The following is a 15832-nucleotide window of genomic DNA, read 5'->3' on the forward strand; positions in this document are numbered from 1 at the left end:
GTGTCGTCCTGTGCCTTCGAGTGACTTCCGGCCGGTGTGTGCGTTACGTGCTTCGGGCGTGGGAAAAAACCGCGTTTGACAGGGCCCGGGAACCGCCCGGAGCCAGGGAAAAAGACGTTGCGTTGCTGAGGATAGACTACACCGGCTACTACGATGGTGCTGACAGGGCGTTGGGATCGAGCGCTACATAAAAGGCGGTGCCTATGCTTCGCACAAAGCATAGGCGCCTCAATCATACGACGACGACCCCTCGTTTGTGGTCTTGTGGAGCCCCTGCGGCAAAACATGTATCACGTGTCGGAATCGGTCGGCCCGGCTGGGTCCTAATAATACGGTACCGATTCCGTTTCGTTCCGGCCGGATAGAGCACCTATCCGTCAGAATGGCCCGAGGGGATACTACACCGAACGTGTGCGTCTGTGGAAAGTGATGCCGATGCTCGTCCTCGACCACACGGGGACAGCTGATGGGTGTTTACATGGTTCACACTAAGTATCCGGGGAGATTATTTCCGCATTGCGTGTCGATAAGAAACTAATGAAAGTTGGTGAGCTCTTTCCGGTCCGTATGCTTTCTTCCGATCGGTAAATAACCTACCAAATTATGTTTAATCAAACAGTTCATGTAAACAGTGTCCCTGTCAATACGGCACCGGTTCCAGTCCGCTCCGTACGGGCACAATTACTTGATTCTGTATCTCGTATTAATTTAAGCGAGCAAGTTCCGATGGCCATTTCGGTGTGTGTTTGAGGTCGGTGCACTGCCATTTATTTAAGAGCTCGGTACCGCCGTATCTCCGCACTTGGGAAAGGCTCCGGTACGACAACCGGAAGCCATTGTTTTCGAAGCAGTCCGCTAACGCGTATCGTACGCCGACCAGCCGGGGGACAGGACACGTCGACATTATGCCATCGGGTGCATAATTTATGAATCTTTCGTTACTTTCACTTTTTGCTGGGACATTTTTTTCTCTACAGCCACGTCCTTTACACGGCTTTCGTCAGGTGCACGGTTGTTGCCGGGTCCTTCGTTGTTACCGCTGTGGTGTTTCCGGTGCCTATTTTTATGCCCGCGATTTGCTATTTTTAGTCACACCGTTTGCAACCACTGCACCGTTCAAAGCGAACCGGTTGCCGGTAACGGCCAGCCATCGGTCTCCTGTGGGCCGGAGCGGATAACGGAAGGAACCAGGTGGTGCCGGTTGTGCTTTTTTTCCGTGCCGTGTCCCTCGGGAAAGGCTGGACTGTGAATCCTGTGTGAATAATAAATATGGAGCACGGTACGGTGGCAAAAACGGGGAAAAGGATCACCAAGCGTTGTTGGTGTGTTTGTTGGACTGTTAGTGAGCAAGGCACCACAGCACGAGGCTTGAGGCGCGAGGCGAAGCACAAGAAAGCCAATAGAGCGACAGACAACAGCGCCGGCCGGCAAAGGGGTTGTTGAATAAATTCAAGTGTAACGCTCTCAAGATGTGGCTCTCGAGAAAAAGTCTAGAAATGTGCTATTTTTATGCTGCACTGTGGAGAACTATGTCCACACGTTCACTCTGCTGTCAGCCTCGCCGGGGTTTGGCGATACTGCCACCGGTGACCGGTTGCAGGATCAGTTTGCTGTTTCTGGCATTCTTCCGCCGGCCGGTCGGATGGCCATTTTATCTTCTGATGATTGGCCTTTGGGCCGAAAATTCAAATGACACTCCAGCTAAATGTCCACCGTTCGGTCTGCCGGGAGCGTAAGTGAACGACACTCTGAGATGCCCGCAGGGATCAATAAGTATTTACAGTCCCACGGATGTTGCCCGTGAACCGCCCCAACTCTGGCACGGCACGGCAACTTTACTTTACTACGGTACGCCTTCTTGGAACTAATCCCGGCTTACAAGATGTTCGAACAGGGACAAAAAAAGGCAAACACGAGAAGACACATCTGGTCGGAACCGCTGTCGTTGCTCACATTTCGTTCGTCCCAGTGAAGACGGTGCGAGTCACGGAAGGATGCGTTTTGAGCTTTTCCTGCTGAAAGTCTCTCATAGATGGCATGTAATGGACGGACGGTGTGTGTGCACTTGGGACGTGCCCACGTCCCGGGCGGGTTGGGCACGTGATGCGCCAACCGGTGCATTCGGGGCACGGAACGCCACAGGACGCGCCAACGACATGACAGGGTGGATGGAAGTAGATCGCAAAGGGCCAGAGTTCGCTCGCTGTGCCATCAATCTTTGATTGTCACGTGCCGGAAGAGGCAAAGTCCTTGCCACCCTTCCTGGACACACTGCATCATCGTCGTCATCATCATCATCGTCATCCGTCGAATGTGGATAAATGTTGAACGGACGACACATCGCACACACTCGGCTCGACTTTGCACGTTCAAGAAAATTTAATCTTCCGCTTCGGAATCGAATTGCCAAGCGGATTTTACGTATGCAAAGCGCCGACCGGTCTCTCCCGTTCCGAACGTCGACGAAAGATTCGCCCTCCCCGGACCACCGCAGTTCGCGCAATCCTCCCGATTGGCCGATTGGATTTCGTTTGAATAAATTTCACCTAGCCCCATATGATATGATTTTTGCCGTGCGAGAATGTTGTTTTTTCTCTCGTTTGCTTGCCACATTTTGCCGCTTCGAGTTTTCTTTCCGATTTCCACACGGGTTCGATATTCATTTCCGTCCTGCCCCGAAACGGCGTTGCCGGCGTTGGCGTCGTCATCGTCGTGGCAAAAGTTCCTGAATAGAAAGCGATGAACCGTTGAAAGCAATATTCTTCACAAATCTAGCGATCCTCTAGACTAGAGAGACTAGAAACGGCGCGGCTCAAAACGAACGAACGGGTGCTAGGGAGTTGAAAACGGATTTTCGGCTCTCCGTGCTTACGAGCTTACGGATAACATGTCCCGGATTAGGAGGGAAGTTTAATGGCCTTCGTCCAGAACGTGTGGTGCGATTTGTCATCGTAGTCCGGTTTCGGCGCCCCCCCTTCAGGTCAGGACGGTACGCCCGGGGCGTCAGAGATGACAAGGCTGTTGAAGAAGGTGTTGTCTAAAATGAGAAAACTTCCCCGTAAAGTGGCTTTCGTAACCAGTCGAGCATGAGCAGCACGATCCCCTTTGAGCTTGGGCATGTGTGGAGCTGTCGTATTGATTCTACGGAAACTTGTTCGAAATATGGGACAGGTACGGGGCGATAATAACTCTCGTGCTCAGCCTTCACCGAAGCGCTCCATCGTCCAGCGCCGTTCGAGTGTGACCATGCGAATAGACACGAACAATCGGAAGTCACAAAACTCTCGTTTCGTTTGTCTAACGTCCTGTCACACTTGATTATGAGATTTAAAAGTTTTAAGCGAAACTGCTTAAAGTCCTAATGAATTGGTTTGGAGCTGCCGGGGAGGCGCGTTACACAAAGCCAGGACATAGCCATGGGCTGTGAGCGGAATTCCACTTAGGGCTAGTGGTTCTTCCCACGGCACTGGCTCAACCCACTGGGCAAGCTAATTACTACCGTGAGCAAATTTATAGCCCGCGTGCACTATTTCTCAACGTCTGCCCGGCGAACCGATAAGCATGACGTTCGGGTTTATCACAAAACTTTATCCACCGTAAGGAAAATGCTTCCTCCAGCGTGATTTTTGCAGCGGCAAGCAGCAGAATGATAAATATTTTCCTATCGAGCTGGTTTCCATTCGGGTATTTTCATTTCCGATTCCTCCCGGCGGTGTCGGCCGGCTTGAGAGTGCCTAACTTAATGAAGAAACTTTAAAGAAACTCGTTCGAGTCAATTAGTTTTAACATCCCAACAAGGGCCATTACACCGAAAATATGTTTGGCGTTCTACTTGATCCTCAGCAAGAATACCGCAAAATATTCGAGTACTCGTCCCGAATAGTAATAAAGCTCGGTTCCGCAAAGGCCAGCTCAATCCCGTGAACATTTCCCAATTCTTTTCGATAAAACGATTTAAGACCCCGTTCTTAGTGGTCCAGTTTTCCTTGGAAGATGTCCAACTGCACAACGCCACAGTGGCCGGGCCGGAAAGATATTTCCACCCTGTTTTACCTACATACGCCCATTTCTCGTTCCTTAAATATGTGACATGCACTCGACGGCGACGACTTCCGACGGCGAGACGGCGTTGACTTTGTTTGCCCAGCGAGGCCGGAAGCTCACAGTTCCTGGGAAAGCATTTTACGTAACGCTCCCTGCTGGTCTGGCCGGTCCTTGGTGCATCACCAAAAAATGTCGCTACACTTTTATGTCTTGCTAAGAACCGTCCGCGGCGGATGATCCTGCGGAGGCCCTGGCCGGGAGTAGAATAGAGTGGTCGAGAAAAAGTTTTACTCTGACATGCAAGATGCTAGCTGTGCGCCCCCGTGTACCATCTACCTTCACCGTTGGCCTAATGCAATGGGCAATCAAAAGACCGCCTAGTTGCCTGGTGAATGTCCCCGGACCCGGTGATTGAAATTCAAATGGCCGTCGTCGCTGTCGGCAACAAGTTTTTTATCGTTTCCCTTTTCGTGACCAAAAATGTCTTACGCAAGACCTGAGACACCGCCTGGTAGGGCCCGGGTGCGATGCTGGCTGCGGTTGGGTTGGGGACATCCGGGTATGCCGGTGTCCGGTGCGCTAGTTGAATATTAGTTTAAGGGTACCGACTATTCACCGGCCAGTCCACCGGGAAATGTGTGGTACAAGGACATGGAGCTTGCGGTTGCTCTTGGGACAGTTAACCACGACGTACGGACCACGATGCGAATGCTTATATGCAGGCCTCGGACCTGCAGATCACCGGTGGACCAGAACGAGGGCAATCAATAATCTGGTTAGTGGTTTTGCTTTTGCCTTGATGGGGGAACCGTTTTCTCTGGCGTACGGATTCAATTATTCTTTTCAATTACATACCTTCTGCTGGTTTCGGTTCTTGGAAACAAATGTCGCCCGATATCACCGCATGCTCTGCTGCCGCTCGGTAGTTACGTGGGTCGAAGCAAATGGAGACACACCGTGTGTACGGTTGCCATGCCAACCAGCGGCCAACTTGTGGTCCGAATGTAACATCACATGCATGCCGATAGAAAATATGTGTCGAAGGTGAACAGAAAGCCCAACTGAAGTTGAAATCAGTGAACAACATTCCATCGATGATTTTGAAATTTTGTTACAAAAAAAGATTTTGTTTTTGTGAAGGTGACAAAGCAAGCCAACAATAGTCAATAAACGTGTAAACAAAAAAAATATTGCGAACATTAGTTTACGGGACCCCTTTTAAGGTAGAACAGAAGACCGAAAGAGACTTCCAATTCTGCCAATCGATTAAGCAAGAACCAACAATTTCTTACCTAGAAATCTAATTCATATCCTTACGCAGCGTACAACTAGTAACAACAGTTATTGTCGGAAACGCACCGAATTGCACAGAATTAACTGGACCTTATATGTCCTTAAACATCGCCGCCAGGCGATGTTTCTGTCGCTGTTGAAACGGCTGTCAAAACGGTGCATTACGTTATGCGTTTGTTTGTGACAGTTATAAAACGCCCAGTTTCATGTTTGTGGAATACCCGACATTAATTTGGTAAACATATTTCCTTTTTTTGTTCAAATTTTCCATTCATTTCATCCCCGCGTGTGGTTTGAGTAAGGTAAACACAGCCACTCAGTTAATTGTGCTGCCCACTTCAAATGCTGACACCAGGTTTTGTGCCTCTATAGCAGCGGTATTTAATTGATTTTGCCCCACATATGCTAGTTTTCCAACGATCGAACCTAATTTCCATCCACTAATGGCAACCAAACGCACGTTGCAATATGGTGGTCGATTGGTTTATCATGTGATCGGGTTTCCTTTACCCACGGGTTCATTGACCTCCGCAAACTTTCCGGCCACCTACCGTGCTGTGCCCATACTTTCCATCTGCCCCGAACAGAATATGCTGACACGGCACGGCGGCAAATTAATGATGGAAAAGTTTATCTGGTGCCCGAAAAAAAATGCGAACTCGCAGGACCGGATGCTTCCCCCACACAACCGGATACTGGGCGTCACCGATGGGCGGAGTATTTTTCCTGTCCGGGGGCAGAAATAAACATGACAATTTCATTGCGACAGTTTGGTTGAAATTTTTATTGTCTCCTACTCCGCCCCGTTAGAGGGTTATCGATGGGGCCGTATCTCGTGGCCGTACGTACCGATACGCGGGCCACGTTTGTTCGATGGCGCTAAACGATCGACGGTGTGTTCCGCTTTTACTTTGGTACCTCTATCCGTGTCCCGTTTCCAACCGGTTGATGCCGTGAAATAATTGAAACCACGGGCATGCTGGAAGCCTGACATCGATTAGACAGACGCACGGTTGAACCATCCGGTACTCGGGCGTGCTTTTTATCCCTTCAACAGACTTCCGGTTTTTATTTTCCAAAACGGACCCCAATGCCCCGGACACCGAGTGTTGTTTGTTCTGTACGGATTACGGTGCGGAAAAAGGGCCGAAGTGGGCCCAGAGAAAGGGCAATGCGTGATCGATGGGAAGGACCCCGGACGGTCGCGTGGGTGCAGCGCTTCGATCGTAAAAACAAAACCTTGCGTTGCGTCGGTGGCGTGCGATATTGACGTGGACCCGTGGACGTCGTTCGTAAAGTTTAGTCACGTTCACGGCCCATGTCACTATCCACGGCGGCGAACGCGACCCGACGGTCCGGCCCAGCTCCAATATGTGTTTACTCACGGCGGAGGCAGATTTTAATAATCTGCAATTGACGCACAGCTTTTCCGGTCCGCTGACTTCGAGAGAGTCGGTCCAACGCAGAGATCTATCGCTGCGATAGGGTGCCTCGGTACCGGCTGGCGCTCGATTAAGCCGGTTGGTTGGTTTGCTGAAAATTGGCAGATGCGAGCCGGATCTGCGACCGGCCGAACGGGTAGTCAAGTTCAATTGAGCCTTCAGGGTCGTCAGGATTGCTGCGACGTGCGATGCGCCCGACCGATTCCGAAGCCACTCCGGAGTTTCGAGTGGCGAGAGCAGGATGATGTTGGTGGGCTTTTGTTCCCGGTGCTGAACGGGCACTCCTCGGCGTTAATGACGGCACCCGGCCCCGTCCGAGATTGCTCGAGTGGCCGCTTACCGAAGACGCCTTGCCACTGGGAGCTAATTATCACTCATCACGGGTTTTCTTCTAGACCCTTTTCATGGCCGATTATCGGAGAAGCAGCCCGACAGCCAGTCAGGCAAATCGTATCAACGTTTTTGCATCAATCCACTTCCAAGCCCAAGTGGCGGCCATCATCGGCTGAGATGACGAAGGATGAAGTGGCTTTCTGAAGAATTTGAGAGTGAAAAGAATAGCTGAAAAATTCATTATGTTCTCCTAGTAATTATGGGGTACTTTTATTCAGTTCCGTTCTTAAGCTGTGGTGACCTTCGGTTGCGCCGACCGTCGTTAGTGCCTAATTTTACAATTCATCTTTCAATTGCGGTACGACAATAAAGTTCATCGAAACCATCGCCTGACACTCTGGCCCGAGGACCTGTTCGTTAACCCATGTTGATGCCTTCAGCTGGGCAAACTATTCACTTCGAAAACTGACCAGATGTACTTTGTACATCGTTGGCTACTAACTTCACCGCCAGCTAATGCTGTTGGCTTGCTAACTCTCTTGTCCGGGTTTCCGTTGGTCTGCTCTTTCCTATCGTTACTTTTTCTCCCATGATCTCCTGGCCAAGCTTAGCAGCAAGGCGTAGCAGTGGCGCTGCAGCACTTCGCATCGTGTGTTCACCATTTCACGCCGCAGCTCAGGACAAAGTTTAATTGAACCTTTTCGCCTTCTCCGCTCCGCAGAGTCATGGTCACCAAAATATGGAGCAGCTGTATGCCGAAACCGAGCAGCTCACCGAACCGCGTCGAACGGCACCACTTCTACTTGTGTCAGGTAAGTCGGCGCTAACTTGCCGGGAGGGAGTTGGGCCTTCGTGGTGGTATGTCCTGGCCCCGACAGTGCCGATGAGATAACCCACCGACTAACGTGCACAATGTTCTGGCTAATAAACAAACCGAATTGCATAAATAAAAAGACGGCAAGTTGGCGACCCGGAACGACCCGCAGGGTGGGGCGCAAAAGTGCTCTCGGTCGGAGGACGATGCGTTCGGTTCGGGTACACTCCATCTCTCGGGTTGGCGAGCCGTCGATAAGAGAAACTTCCCGCTTTCATCAGCATATAATGGAGGATGGTAGATAGGACGAGCATTTGATGACACTTCCGGTTTATCTGGTGCAGCGTGTTCGGTGTGTGCGACGCCATAACGCTGGCTGGGTGGTAATTTGCATAATTTTCTTCGCACGTCCAATGCGATAATCATTTGCAATGCGACGCTCCTAGGTGGTATTGAGATGATAATGTCGCTCGGAACAATAGTTTAATTTACAACTATATTCTAAGCCCGATAACTTTATTATGTAAAATTTCGACGATCCACAGACATCCGGGTGCGGTCTATGTTTTGCATTATCTTTTAGCTATACAGGTGTAATATATTGTTTCTATAAGCCCTCGAAAGCTCTCGAAAAATATTTCCTCAACATTCTCAATTTTGATCGACCTTCACCTAGGGGGGGCGAACATTAAGTTGTACTCCGCTCACAATAGCCCCTAATCATGGCACAGCATCATCATGTGGCACATTTGGAACCGCGCCTTATTGTGCCCATAACGGAGGCGCGTGATCGGACTGCACTAACAGACCGCCCGGAATGGAATCAACAATTGTCGTCAGCGACCATGCGCCTCCATGCGGAGGTGATTATTGGGAATTTGCATTCGCACAAGTCACGGGACACCATCGTGACGTTTATGCGTTGCGAAATCTTTTGGCCGTTTTTTTCGGCATCATAAAACATCTTTTACGCAACGCACGCGTAGCGCCAAGCCGTGAACCGCCAGCAGCGTTATGAGCGTGTCACGTGGTAACCGATCCGTTCGGCAGAAGTTTTATCAAGGAAGCATAAAAAGTGAGAGAGAAAGCGACAATAAATTTAATATTGGGCACATGTTTGCATTAACGTTTAAAAAATTTACACCTTCCCCGGAGCGGAAGCCTCGGCGGCGCGGAACAATCAATAATCTTACACAGCTCCATCGGCCAAAGCTTTCTGTTTTTTTTTTATGTTGCCCATAAACGAATCCCCTGGTGGGGAAGTGCTTTCGCGTGGCACCGTACCCAGAGTGGGGCCACCGAATGCTGTGGGCACACACAGAAACACGGTGAAGAAAAACTTTGCCAACCCCCCCTCAAAAACGCGCCGAGGCTGCTTCGCCGGGACGCAAACGAGCTACGGAAAATCCTGCGGCACATGAATCATGCTTGGCTGTGGCTCATAAAGAACGTGCCACCGAAAATCAACTTTTCCACGACCGAACGCCTCGGGGCCAACTAGATCAACGAGATGCATTTCCGCGTTTTCCATGTTCGGGTTTTCCCCCCGGCTGGCGGGTTTGTCGTTTGTCTCTCTCTTTCTCGTGCCGTGGGCCGAGGTTACTGTTTTTTTTTCTCTCCACTGTTTAAGGTGTTGTTTTTCTGTTCGCCCTTTGCGCAGCTCGTTATCTTTGCCAACGAGAACATGCGAACAAATTGAAAACACTGCGGGCGAATATTTATTTCGCCATTCGCATCGTTCGCGGTGCCCCACAACAATCCGTTCTTTAATGTGCAGATGCAGGCCCCGATATTGGCGGCGCACAATGCACCTTAAATGCTCGTTAAGTGAAAGCCCCATAAAAACCAATGCTTGACAAACGCAAACGTGTGTACGGCCCACTTGCGAGGAGAAGTGTATTTAAGAACATTCGCACAATGCATCGATTATTGCTTTATTGATGCTCATGGGAAATGAACATCGCCAGTTCCGGTCCACAGTGGGGTCCCAGCAGAAAAGTGTCCACCATTTAATCGGGTTGCGTTTGATGCGCATAAATTAAACAGTGCATTGAGCAGCACTCAATATTCTGTAGCTGGATGGGCAGCAACCACATGTTGGTGGTTTTAAGTAGAACACGTCCCACATCAAAGAGGGTTTGGTCATTGTAGGTTGTTGCTTTCGTAGAGTAATTCCATTATCCTAGCCCGCCCAGACACAAGAAAAAAAACACAAAAAGCCACCGCTTAGGATTGGAGTTTAAAAATTGAAAAGTAATTTTACCACAAATCGGTTCAAGCGATTCGGGGAACGTTCCCCGAACGATAGTGAATTCGGCGAACCACCTGCTCCAATCCGGAGAAGCACAACATTGTTCGCGGAATAGGGCCACCCTGGCCATTCGGATCGGTTTCCACCACGTTTCCATCTCTTTTATCTTTTCCAGTGGCAAAGCAGCACGCAGGTTGGCATATGCTACCTGCTGTACCGGTTGATAGTGGCCATCGTGTTCCTGGCGATGCTCGTCTGCTCGGTGCTGGACATAGGCCGCTCCGAGCCGATGTTCGAGCACCACTACGCCAAGTGGTGGATCTACCTGACGCACTGGGCCCTGCTGGCGTGCACCGTCCAGGCGTGGCTTGCAGCCATCATCGTCACCAAGGGCCTCATGATCGACCGGAACGAGTTCGGTAGGTATTGGTCGGTCGGCCGCCGGGGCCTCTACTTCTACAAAGTGGCAATGTCGGCTATCTCGGCTCGGCAAAAGCCTCGCTCAGATAGCGCATTCAGATGTTGGAGCGCCCCATTTTTTTCTTTCCTTGCCAAGTGCCAATTTCATTACTTCCGCTTTGCAACAACTTCCCATCTGTGAGGATGATGGGCCATTTTTTTTTTGCTTTGATTTCCGTGCCTATGTGACACCGAGTTCTATGTCCGTCTCATCTGCACAGAATGGAACATCCACGTCGCGAGGGAAAGTCGGCTTCATTCGGTCTACTGGATAGCGTACACCATCGCGACCGTCTACTCGTTCATCGTCACCATCGTCTACTGGACATTCGTGTACGACCCAAGTAGGTATCGCGTCCAAGCCCCGACGTTACAGCATTTTCTAGGGCGTGTATTTTCGTTTCTAGCAAAAACAAACGACCTTTAACGGTTGTGGAAAATCTCGCCAACTGATCACCAAATAGAACGTGATTTTACTCCATTTTTAAAGCTTTGAGGCTTTAATGTGGAGCGCTGCTTTAAACATTCCAATTGAAACCAACGAGCGTGGCTTAGACTAGCTGCCCTGTGGTGGCACGACCAAAAAGCACAGTCAAACCGTTATCGAGCAGCACACTTCTAATTGAAGTCGGTTCCGTTTTATAGAAACATCCGCATCATCACCGCGATGGGAGCAATTATCGATTACGGCTTGCTCGATCTTGCCAAGCAGCTGCCACCAAGTTTCTTTGTTTCCAATTATGCTCCAATTCCGAGAGAAGTTCTTTCGTCTGCGTGGCCAAGCAACACTACTCAACATACCGCCGCGCCGCGTGCGGTATCAGTTGTTGTGATCTCGGGGCGCTTGGCAACTTGGCTCCCATCTGTGCGGTGGCCACCGTGGGAATGTAGCATAAATGTTCCTCTGCTTCCCCCTTCCCCACCAAGCAGTATAGTCCGGGGTGTCCCGCGAGCTGTAAACGTGTGAAATAATCCTCTTCCGGCTAGAGCCCTCCATTCCCGGCACACCGGCACAGTTTTGGCTCATTATCCCTGGCCGGGCTGACGCCGGGCGCGGGCTAACTTTGCCCGCGGCGCTTTCGGTGCCGAGCCAGAAACTGCTTTAACAACTTCCTGACCAGGGCGCGCTCGGGTAAGAGCATTTCGCGGGGCGCCGGCCGTTGGAATCGCACCGTCCAACATTGCTGTCGTGTGCCGCGGAAGTGCCACGAGGCTCAGAAATTCCGACACGGCGCCCTTTGTGGCTCGTTTTAATTTATCCTTTATTTCAACCCGTTCGCCGTTGTGCCGCACGGTGCACCATTATGTTCGTGATTCATTCGGAAGCTGTGAATAGGTCTGCCGCCGGGTTTTTTTATTCTCTCGTTGTTGCTCGGGGTCTTTTACACCGAACGCGAGAAAAAGTTTCACCGTTCGCATGACGAACGACATTTTCGGTACGTCCGCCCGGTGGGCCCCAGTGGCAAAGGCGAACGGTGAATTTTAATCTCCACACCGCCAGTGTCAGTACATAATAGGCACAACATAATGCATTCGCCCTGGTTTGGTTGATTGTGGATTTGTGAGGCGAGTGCCGCCAGCGAAGCATAAACGGGATGCATCCTTTCCACGGTGGGATTTACGATAAGCGCCACGTGGTGCTTGTGGAGTATTTGCACAGTGTACATAAGACAACTAACCGCATGGCAGAAGCCTCGTAAGTCTCGCAAGGGCCGCCCCCGGTGGGACTGTGTTAAATGTCGTGAAATCTGCCATTGCCCAGCAGGAAATGGAGGCGCCTGGTGACCCACGACGGCGGAAAAGTAGACAGCTTCCCGCGCTACCTTTACCGATGCAGTTGAAAATTAGACAGGCTTAGACTGAGTTCCTTAAACTATTTCCCACAAAATGTTTCCATTGTAGTCGTCAAGGTGCAAAATAAATTGAGCTTCAGACCGGAAATCGTAGCTTTTAATTGAAGCCATCCGTGCGTAACAGTAATTTTACTGAAAAAGCAATCAAAATTTCAAACTACCAAGCCAACGGGGGACGGTTCGACCCGGCGACGATGCCGGAGTGGAGGTCACTTCGTGGACGACCCGATATCCAGCGGCATCAGCATCGGCCAGGAATCAGATTAAATTTTATTGATTGCACTTTAGTTTCGGTTCGTCGCATACGGCAGCAGCAGGATGGACTTCCGTTCGAATTTGTTTCTTATATTTTCCCACTGCACCGCCGAGGGCTCCGCGGGATGCTTCTTGCCCCGAGCTACGTTTTTTAATCTTCTCCACTTCCCGGGTTTGCCGGACCTTTCGCACCGACAGGTAAAAACCGGATCGACGCTGTAAACCTCATGGTGCACGTGCTCAACTCCATGATTATGCTAATTGACCTGACCATCGTTGGACACCCGATCAAGCTGAACCACGCGTACTGGACGACCGGCATCGGTGTGGCGTATGCGCTCTTCTCCATCGTCTACTACCTGGCGGGCGGCACAGATCGGTAGGTCCGGGTTCAATAAATATCTGCCGCCCGAAATCTCACAATCGGGGCCAGCCGGGCGCGTTAATTAGATTGTCAATTGCGTTTGCACCTTCCGGGGCCCCCTATAGGCCCGAGCTGTGATTTGGCGCACTAGAAGGGCTGTGAATAAATCATAACGCAAAGATCAACAACACCGACAGCACCGAGGTTTGAGTGTGGCATTGAAATGGCGTGTCCTGCCGTCTACCGAACCATGCCGACAGGGGCAGGCCTATTAATATTGCAGTTAATCTGTGTCTGTCCGTAATTTGGCACTACTACAGGACTGTGCTGTGTAAGCGCCTCTATTTTTAGGAACGGTGTAGGAACGGGAAATAAATTAATCGGCAATAATTACTCTCCGGGACCGTAATTGAACGAGGCCATTAAGAGGGGGGGGGGGGAGTGCAGCAGCTCGTTTGATTGTAAAAGAAGAGAGACCCGGCGAAGAATGAAATCGCCTCCTAATCGAGTTCTCTGTGCCCTTCTTGTTGCAGCCACAATGACTCCAGCATCTACAAAATGCTCGACTGGACCAAGCCAGGGAAATCGATCGTGATCTGTGCGCTCGGCATCTTCGCCGTGTTCCTGATGCACTTCCTGTGCTACTCGCTCTACTGTCTGCGGGTGTGGCTGTACGCGCGCGTCTGCGTACAGGGCAACAACAGCAAGACGAGCAGCAACGAGAAGATCACCTCCATCACGAGGACACTGTCGTCGATGGAGGAGGCGCAGCGCGAAAACTTCCTCAACCCAACGGCGGTGGTCGATCTGAAGTGAACGGTGTCAGAGCGCTCCATCCGCTACGGCGCTCCCTTCAAAAATCTGCAGCCCTTTCGAATCCCTCTAGAGTATACACGTTTGCAAAGTTCGTAATAGCGTCCGTTCGTAGAAGAAGGAGGTCCGTCGTACACCCGTGTGCGGGTGGTTTCCAGTTTTCGTCTCTCGTTCGCATGGTACGGGTTGTCATTAGCGCATTCCTGCGTTGTCCTGCGCGCCGCAATCGTCGCGTAAAACGTGAGATCGGCCACCGTGTCGCAGGTCAAACCGAACAGTATTCTGAAACCATTCCACCACGCAGGTGTGGTAAGGTCCACCTAGCCGGTTTGTGCATTATAATCCGAATTCAATAAACGATAGCGCTCACCCGGCAAGAGGTACGTGTTTCGACTCGCACCTCTTCCTATTTCCTATTCAAACTTAGACACTTAGTTTTAGGTTCCTAATTAGTTTATGAACGTAGGCTTCGGCTCACACTATGTTTACTACTTGATCGGGCCCCGGGCGACTGGGGAGGTGTGCTTGCGTTTGTTTGCCACTCGTATTTCATTCATATCATATGCGAAGAAGTAAAATGCTATAATGAACCGAAACCACACAACAAACATAACAAGTAAACGAATCAAAAGACCGCCAGATTTGAACGGTCACTCACAAAATGTTAGACAACTAGCGTATAAAGTTACTATTTGCTCACAAACGTTTTTTCGTCGGGAGGTCGAGTAATTAAACCACAAACCCTGGTAAAACACACTGTTGGATCTTAAGAATGCGTCTTTAAAGTACAGTCGTTGATTCTAGAACTATATTTGAACAGACAATTAAAACCAAACCAAACCAACAAACAAACAAAAATGAAACAAAAAATCGTAGTAAAACATTAGATCGTTCGGTAAAGTCGCGGATGGAGCGCGGTCACAAAGCTGGTAACAGGACTGGTAAAGAGAGTGGCGAGTGGAGAGAAAGCAACTGTGCTGCGCCAGAGTGAACAGAGGACAGAGCGGGTTTATGCTTCGGAAATAGTCTGCAACAACGGAAAACTGGTGATATTCGCAAATATTTAAACAAAATTGTGGTCGGTGTTTGGTGAAACATAAAAAAAACACACGAACACGGACACACACCAAACACGCTCTTAGGCGCCCCCGGTGTAGACTTTAGCAAAAATGTATCGTGCGCCGCAGAACTAGAGCAACTTGGTAGGTTTAAGTGAGGGCAAAACTGTAGCAGCAAATTGACCAGGAGTTGTACAATGTTTCTCATCTGCTCTCACTCCGCTGAATGTGTGGCCAACGGGGGTGTGAACGAGAATTAATGGGACAGTGTCACACAACATGGCGAGCCGGGATTGAAACAGACAAGCAAAAAGACCCGGGAGCAGGCGAACGCTGTGAAAGTGAGCACACGGAGAGCAATAAAACCGGAGACAGAGAGAACGAGGGAAACAATCCATTTATGAGTTGATTGGTTTGTTTAGAAGCAAAACGAAACCAAATATATAAGAATCATGTTAAGCTCGGTTGTGCTTTGGAAGGCCTCTTCTTACCCCTTGAGAAAACTCCACTGCGAGAGGACACATCAGCCGGTGCAGCTGGTAAGTGCTGGTGAGTTCAGCAAATGTTTCTCGCTCATTGAAATAAATCTTCTCATTGTATGAGCATAAAAACAAAAAAATAAAACTAAAAGAAACTGAACCGTAACGTCCGTACTGTAATTTTCAAATAACTTGCACGCGAGTCGCCGCTTGCTGCGATGCTACAAAGCTTTCAGGTGCACCCGAGAGCTTTCTTCGCGGTCTGTCAAAGCTTTCAGGTGAGCTCGGAAGGTGCGTACGAAAGCTCACCGCGTTATTGTGCCTCAACGGGTTATTGTGCACCGTAGCCTTACGGCTCTTTTAGAACGTGCTCC

General features: G+C 50.1%; 1 protein-coding gene across 4 annotated transcripts in view; it reads left to right on the forward strand.

Annotated features, from left to right (window-relative positions):
• Positions 1–15374, forward strand: part of LOC131208843 (protein rolling stone) — a 30183-nt gene extending 14809 nt beyond the window's left edge. For all 4 annotated transcript variants that reach the window (XM_058201749.1, XM_058201751.1, XM_058201750.1 and 1 more), the window contains exons 3-7: positions 7834–7924; positions 10353–10596; positions 10858–10980; positions 12943–13123; positions 13642–15374. In XM_058201749.1, coding sequence (XP_058057732.1) covers positions 7838–7924; positions 10353–10596; positions 10858–10980; positions 12943–13123; positions 13642–13924 — 918 coding nt within the window. In that variant the 5' untranslated portion in view covers positions 7834–7837 and the 3' untranslated portion in view covers positions 13925–15374. The remainder of the gene's footprint in view (positions 1–7833; positions 7925–10352; positions 10597–10857; positions 10981–12942; positions 13124–13641) is intronic.
• Positions 15375–15832: the final 458 nt, after the last annotated feature.

Source organism: Anopheles bellator, chromosome 2 (genome assembly GCF_943735745.2).
Source record: "Anopheles bellator chromosome 2, idAnoBellAS_SP24_06.2, whole genome shotgun sequence".
In the NCBI taxonomy this organism is placed as follows: Eukaryota; Metazoa; Arthropoda; class Insecta; order Diptera; family Culicidae; genus Anopheles; species Anopheles bellator.